Source organism: Helianthus annuus, chromosome 3 (assembly GCF_002127325.2).
Source record: "Helianthus annuus cultivar XRQ/B chromosome 3, HanXRQr2.0-SUNRISE, whole genome shotgun sequence".
Lineage (NCBI taxonomy): Eukaryota > Viridiplantae > Streptophyta > Magnoliopsida > Asterales > Asteraceae > Helianthus > Helianthus annuus.
The window spans coordinates 160935171-160943431 of NC_035435.2; the positions used below are offsets into that span (position 1 = coordinate 160935171).

The following is an 8261-nucleotide window of genomic DNA, read 5'->3' on the forward strand; positions in this document are numbered from 1 at the left end:
CATCACTCCGGTCAAAGCTTCCATTGCAATAATAAACAGAAACGGAGACAGCGGGTCACCTTGTCTCAATCCCCTACCACATAAAAATTCCTGCGTTGGAGACCCATTTACTAACACAGAAGCTTTGGCATGTTTTACTGTGGCCATAACCCATTTTATGTACACCGGAGGGAACCCCATCTGCTCCATAATTGATTCCAAAAACCCCCAATTCAAAGAATCATAAGCCTTATCGATGTCTGCTTTGAAAATAAAACCCTCCTTCTTCTTTGACCTCATCCATGGTATTAACTCATTTAGTATCAAGGGCCCGTCCAGAATGCTCCTATTAGCCAAAAACGCTGATTGTTCTTCGGAAATTAACTTGTTAACCACTACCTTCATTCTATTCGCCAATACCTTTGAGATGGTCTTATTAATACAGCCTATGAGACTAATAGGTCGATAGTCTCCCAAACCTCCTGGATCCGAGCACTTAGGGATAAGAGCAATGAACGAGGAACAGCAACCGGTAGAAAAAGTTGCGTTCCCCGAGAATTCCTCAAAAACCCGAATGAAATCACCTTGCAACGATCCCCAACACCGTTTTAGAAAACTGAAGTTTATTCCATCCGGCCCCAGCGCCTTATCACTACCACACTCCCACACTGCTTCTTTTATTTCCGAAACCGTAAATGGAGCCGCTAACAAGTCGCCTTCGGCTGCCGATATCTGACCAAGGTACGGGCAAGACAGCCTAGGCCTAACGGCCACCGGCTCATGAAACTTCTGTGCGAAAAACGAGCAGATTTCATCCTTGATCAGCACCGGGTTTGTTTCCCAAACCCCATTAATCATCAACCCGTTAATTCTATTGGAACTCTGGTTTGCATTCACCATATTGTGGAAGAAAGAGGAGTTCTCATCCCCATCTATGGCCCACTTTACCCTGGACCGCTGCTTCATATCCATAGCTTTCGCCCGATCCACCTCCATAATCACCTTTTTACATTCCGCTCTGATTACCAGTTCGTCCGATGTCAAAAGACGGTCTTCAGCCTGGAGTTCCAGATTTTCCAACATCGTTAGCTTTTCTTTGTAGATTACCTCCTTCTCTGCCTTCAATGCATTCACCCTTTCCTTTAATTTGAATTTTAACCACTTCAGTTTGACGGCAAGACCCAAATCAGCCGCACCCTGAAATGAGAAGCTCTCCAGTGACTGTTTTATAAAGTCCATAATACCGGGAAGTACCAACCAAGAATTGAAAATCCTCGTTGGAATTTGTCCAAAATCCTGAGCCAATACCGTCATTAGAATAGGACAATGGTCCGAAACCATATTAGATAAGGCTACAACCGAAGCTGCCGGCCATTTAGCAAAAAAGTCCCTACACACCAAGTATCGATCCAATTTACTTTTATGCACACCGTTGTCCGAATGATATGTAAATTTTCTCCCTCCCATTTGGAATTCTACTAAATCTGCCATTTCGATAAATTGGTTAAAGAATGCTGCATTCGCCGACACAAATTCAGAATTGAATCGTTCACCCGGTTCTCTTACATCATTGAAATCTCCTACAAACACCCACATACCTTGTAACGCTTGTCTTAGTATCACCAGCTCCTCCCAAAGACCTCTCCTTTCAATAGGATCATTATATGCATAGACATTTACCACGTTTATCAGTTCCCCCGTATGTTTCAGAATACCTTGCACTAAAGCGAACCTCTGACCTTTTATAACATCAGTATACTCAAAAACATATGGGTCCCACATACTAATTAATCCTCCGGATCTACCCACCGCATCCACCCGAACCATTTCGAACCTCGATCTTCCCCAAAACTTACTAATTGAGAACTGTGTGATACCCCCCAACTTCGTTTCCTGAATTGCTAAAAAGTGGACCCCATGTGAAGTTTTTAACCCTCTTATCCAGTCTACTTTCCTCTGGTCCCTGACCCCCTAAGATTGACTGATAAAAAATTCATTGCAAACCATTTTTTTCACCAAAAACTACCTCACTGACCTGATTAAAGAAACCACCGAGTTGAAATCCGACAGCCGCCCCAACTGCCACTGTGTCTGCTACTTCTTCCTGTACTTTGTCATCATCCGCCCTATTTCCGACTCCACACGCGTAATTACCTTCATAGGTCTGGTCTCCCCCCTCATCGTGTAGTGCATCTGCCATACCCTTTCCGTCTTCTCTTGGTTTTTTACTTACTGTCTTGTTTACTGAATTATCCGGAGATTCCTCACCGCCCAGTGTTGTGTCGTTAAGGTCAAAAGATCTTTCTAGGTTCCGGATATGAGTAGGCCCCTTACTTCCATTATTATCTTCATTTGGGCCCCATTCTTGTGGGCTCCTAACTCTTCGAGACCTTTTCCTAGACTTTGTTCCTGGGCCTTGGCCCACTCCCAAAGTGGAATCCCCACAATTAATGTTCACTTGTTTCTCTACCCGGGACCCACTGCTGTCACCGACATCACCTTTCCCAGGTCCTACCGCCGCAACATTTACTCCCCCCATGTTATGATTCCCATGCAACTCGTGCATGGGGGTCGACGGTTCCGACTCCCTAGGCCGACCCTCCAAATTCTCTTCTCCGGTCCCGTCGTCCTGAATCTCCCCGTCTTCCACCTCATCCTCCGGAGCATCCACCGACTCCGATGACTCTATATCCGAATCCGATTCCGAATCACTAGGCTCAGATGCAGAATCTTCATATAATTTGGGAACCCATTTCTCAGGTACCTCCGAAACCCATATGGCAATACTTCTATCCATCCACTTGATCACCACTGCTTCGTCGATTCTTGATAGTTGGGTTGTTAATACCTTAACTAAGTCGGCAGAATTGTCTTCTTCTTGCCACGAAAAACCTGATGGTTGGATAACCTCCCCGAATAAACCACCGATATTATCAAATAGGACATTATCTCTAATAAGAACAGGAACTCCGGCTATTCTCAGATTGACAGTCCGATTATACGGGACATCTTCCCCGTTCCAAAGATTGTGGTTAGCGAAAACCTTTGAAAACGTGGAAGCATGTTGTTCCAAAACCACCCTTGTTGTGGCAGTATCTCTGAACGTAACTAGTACAGAGAGCCCACCGACATATGACAATCCAAACTCTTCTATTCCTTCAGCTTCCAGAGTTCTTCTCATGTTGTTCAGGTTCCACAGATCCTTTGCACGGCCCGCTACTGATCTACCCACGCAATGAAGTGGGTAAACAGATCCTTTACCTTCCACCGATATAGATTTTGCTCCCTGACTATCCGTTTCCTTCCTTCCTTTGAGCATATCAGCATATGTCATACCATTTCTCATGACCGAAGGGCCATTGTACCCCTGATCCGGCATATGGGGTTTTGAAAAAGTCCGGGGCCCTTGGTTAGTTTCTTTAGGTGTCCACTTCGGCCGGTTAACCTTCTCAGGATTAAGATTAAACCTCTTATGATCCTTATCGAACTTTGCTAAAACCACATTAGCTTTCATACCAAACATTTTCACTGTGTTCATTAACTCCAAAGTAGCCATCATATTTTCTACCCCGACATACCTTATGAAACCAAAGCATTTACCCTTAGCATCCCGTTTCCGAGCCACATAAGCATCCGATACGTATCCATGAGGCTGAAAAGATCTCCACAAAATACCCTTGGTCACCCGATCCGATATGTTCTGAATAAGGAATGTTCTTTCCACTACATCTCCTTTGCTTTTTGAGTGTTTCCGGTATTGCACATCCTGCCAAGGTCCTCCATCATCCTGATTCCCCTCCCTCTCATTTGATGAGGCCATTGATAAAACCGCAGCCCGCCAAGACAGACAAACGTATTCCTTTGAAACCAGAAAAACCTTTGTGAAAGGCCAATAACCTTACGCTATCCCCCAAAGCCCTCCGAAAACAAACAAACGAATCAGAAGCTTCCCGACCCTAAAGGTGTTAATGGGATTCGAATCGATCTAGCTAAACTATACTCAGATAGCCGCGATCAATATCAGACCCACTAAGCCCCGAAGAAGTCAAGGAAAACCGCTGCGGGAACTGAGGGTGGAGGAGATAGCGGACCAAGAGCAATGAAGCAACCGACCCGGAGGTAAGATGGAGAGATGCGGGATCAAGATAGAAGGGAAGGTACGACCGGATCTATCAAGGAGAAGGAACCGGGACCTCACACGCTATTTCGATGGCACTCACCTACGGTCACTCCGGCGACGATAGCTGGGTATCTTCTGCCTTTTAGTCGGGCACTTTACAAGATTAATAATATTAAAATAGAGGGTTAATTAATGGCACTCTGATCTACGAAATTGTTGAAATCTGGTGTGTAATTAATGAGGAAATTGAGGTACCCAGAAGCGGAATTTGAAGAGGGTTCCAGCCAGTCGATGCAATTGCGCGTGAAGTACCCGTGTTTTTTAACCAACAAACATACTGGGTCTTTTGAATAAATTGTCTTTAATTCTCAATATTTTTTTCTATACGTATTGGGTTCTTGAGAACCCACAAATATGAGTTGAATGTTCCCCCGCAAACATGCTCTCTGTACTCTATTTCTAAAACTACGCTTGCAGGATATGAACCTACTACAATTGTTTCATTAGAAATTATTAGGAACTAAATACCCAGTGGCGAAGCTTGAGATTTCCGAAAACGTACACACCCAAAAATTTCTATAAAATGGGGGGTCAAAAACGTATATACCCAAAAATTTCTATACGAAAACTACATACTTCTCCACTATTGAGCGAAAAGTTCAGGGGGTCAGCCGCCCCCACTATCCTACGCCCTTGTAAACACCGATGATTTAGTAGTCTAGTATAATGGTATTTGCCCTCACAAAAATGGTATGAGTTTTGACTATACAAATTTAAGGTTAGGTGGTATTTAAATATAAAATATTGTTGTCAAATAAATAAATAATATTATTTTAAATACCACATAATCAACAAACTCAGATCACATTTGTTAGAGACAATCACATATACCACTAGACCCGAAGGCTATAAGCTTATCTAGTTATCTACAATAATATGTAGAAGTGTAAAGCAGTGTCTCCTGTAAAAAATTGAGGGTTCTAGTTTTACAGAGATTAGATTAACTAGGGTCATGGTAAACCGTGCTTCGCGACAGGTAGCGGTTTTTCTGCATTCACCCGCACGATGCGGCAGGAATTCGCGCTGGGGGTGTAGATACAGTGGAAAATATGTAAGGCTCGTTTCGACCAATAGTACATTAGTATTCACCCCGTAAAAATAAACGTCGAAAAGATGATAAAAATAAGCAAGTTCACGTTAAAACGACGATTAAAACTATGCATTTCTGAAGTTCATGGATGGAGATCAAGTGCATGAGGTAAAACAAAAAACGATTTAAAAAAAACACGTAATGCATGTTAGCAAAAGCATCCGATACACGTTAATGAAAATATACCATTAAAACCTCCATATATATATGATTAGGTTCAAGAGTGAACATTAGTGTATTTACGAACTGAGCGAATTAATCTTGGTCATACACGCGTATAAATCAATGGTCAGGATTTGATGATGAAATACACTAGTGTATTTTACGATTTGATGATAAAATCCTAGCCATACACATGTGTAAATCAATGTTCAGGATTTGTTCACTCAGTTCACAATTACACTAGTGTACACTGTAGAACCACATCCTATATATATATATATATATATAGAGAGAGAGAGAGAGAGAAATGGGCCGGTTATCGTACAAAATGCCTTAACATACGTTGCGTACGAGATTCAGTATTTTACATGCGATTTTGAATTTTGTTAGTACATCCGATTTTCCTTTTTTTGTACATGTGATTTTCATTTTTTTAACAAAACATACGATTTTGTCATCGCGTATGCAGTGTACGTTAAGGCATTATATAAAACAAAATAATGAAAATGATAATGATAATAAAAATAATAAATAATAACTAATAACAATTCAATAAATTATGTTTTTAAAATTTCAACTCCAAACCTTTGACAAAGTAGCACGCAATCCATTCAATCACAATCATTTCCTAGAAACTTCCCACCTCCCATACATGAACATCACATCTCATTCCGTTTTCTTCTTCATATAAACCGACACCCACTTCACAATTCTCTACAAATTCACAATTTTTCCATCTGGGTATCAATAAATTTTCAATCTTTTAATCATGGAGAACAACAACAATCAATCATCTTTCTGGCAGTTCAGTGATCAGCTTCGTGTTCAGACCAACAATCTTTCTTTAAACGACTCCATCTGGAGCACCTCTTACGCCTCCAAACGCCCCGAAAAAGATCGCCGGAACTTCGACCTCCGTGTCGGCGGTGACTTCATCAACTCCGGCACCCTCCACACCAACAATTCCGGCACCGATTTTAATGGGTTCAACTTTGATTGGAAGATGGGGTCCACTAATCATACCCAAAGCTCTGATTTTGGGATCAATGGTGGGTTTAACAAGGGGGTTTATTCAAACCCCAGTTTGAATTTTGGTCCAAATAATAATGTGAATTTTGAGAGAAATGGGTTTAATAAAGATGGGAAATTGGGGAAAAATGGTGAGGTTGATCATCATTCTGTTGGGGGTAAGCATGGGAAGAATAAGAAGAATAATAATAATAACAGTAATAATGAGAAGGATAATGGTAAGAACAGTGTTGATAAGAGGTTCAAGACTCTGCCACCTTCAGAATCTTTGCCTAGAAATGAGACTGTTGGTGGCTATATTTTTGTTTGTAACAATGATACCATGCAAGAGAATCTTCAAAGGCAGCTTTTTGGTATGTTTGCTTCTTTAATTTGCTCAATTTTGTAGCATTTTTTTTCATGTGTGTTTTGTAGTTCATATTTGTGTTGATTTGTTTATTTTTTTCTAGATTTAGGGTTGAGAATTTGGGATCTTTTTGGAGTTGTATATAGGTATTTTTTAGAACATTTCTAGATGATGATGGTGTATAGAAAGATCAGTTTATGGTTAGAAAATTAGGCAAGAATTATGAGGATAAGAGAATTGTTAGCATCTTTTTAGGTTAATGTTGAATTGTGACCATAACTTAGAACATGGGTTGGCTCTTGATGTTCTTGACTTCTTCCACAAATTGGATTGTTGGTTTTATTTATTCAAGATTTAGGGTTTGAAAATTGTTTTTTTTTTTTTTTTTTTTTTTTGCAGTTGTACATTTATTTATTTCAGTTGTTGGGAAGATTTTACAAATTAGTTGCACATTTTTTTGTTGAACAACTTTGTTAATCACAAAAAAAAAAAAAAACAGAGGGATTTGATTAATGTGCAGTTCTTTAAAGATATATGATTTATGAATGTTACGTATTCCAATGGAAATCGTTTTATCGTTTAAGATTCAAGTGTAATTCCGGTATAAAATTGCCTAATCTTTTTCTTAAACTGAATTTTAGGTTTACCGCCACGCTACCGGGACTCTGTTAGGCAGATCACACCTGGTCTGCCTCTTTTCCTTTACAATTACTCCACCCACCAGCTTCATGGTGTTTTTGAGGTATTATTTCAATCTCATTCATTCAACTTGCAAGTTTCTTGTAGTTGATTTGTATTAATGAAAATTCTTAAAAATCAAAGGTTAAAGAACATATATTATATAACTTTAACATGGAATATGGTTTCAATGATTTAGGCTGCAAGTTTTGGCGGAACAAACATCGACCCGTCTGCATGGGAAGACAAAAAGAACCCTGGTGAATCACGGTTCCCTGCTCAGGTGCGCGTCATAACTAGAAAGTTAGCCGAGCCGTTAGAAGAAGACTCATTCAGGCCAATTCTTCACCACTACGATGGCCCTAAATTTCGCCTTGAACTCAACATCCCTGAGGTAAAACTATCCTTTTACCCTTCGGGTCCATTAAGAACACTTTTCGATGTCCAAATCATTTGAAAAACTAACACACGTGTTGTTGTTGTTGCAGGCGCTCTCGCTTTTGGACATATTTGAGGATAACAAGAACTGAAGTATGTTGGAGGAAAATCAAGTATCAACATGTATTATAAGGTTATAAGAAGTGGTTTTGTGACAATGTGAGATGTGTTTAATCATATATACGTAACTAATATATGTTAATATCGAGCCGTATTAAGAAAGTAGTATATGTTTGTATACGGGACGCGTAACCATGAAGATGATGGTCCCTTTCGGTTGGTTGGCTCGGTCGTATATATGCTAAAAATACAAACTCAGTATGAATAAATGAAGTATAATACAAGTTTTATTTATGTTA

The 8261-nt window shown here is 40.2% G+C and overlaps 1 protein-coding gene across 1 annotated transcript; it reads left to right on the forward strand.

Moving 5' to 3' along the window:
* The first annotated feature begins 6045 nt into the window (after positions 1-6045).
* Positions 6046-8261, forward strand: LOC110930233 (B2 protein). Its single transcript, XM_022173502.2, has 4 exons — positions 6046-6793; positions 7428-7528; positions 7664-7858; positions 7953-8261. Exons 1-4 carry the CDS (start codon positions 6181-6183, stop codon positions 7992-7994), a joined length of 951 nt encoding a protein of 316 aa, XP_022029194.1. The 5' UTR covers positions 6046-6180; the 3' UTR covers positions 7995-8261.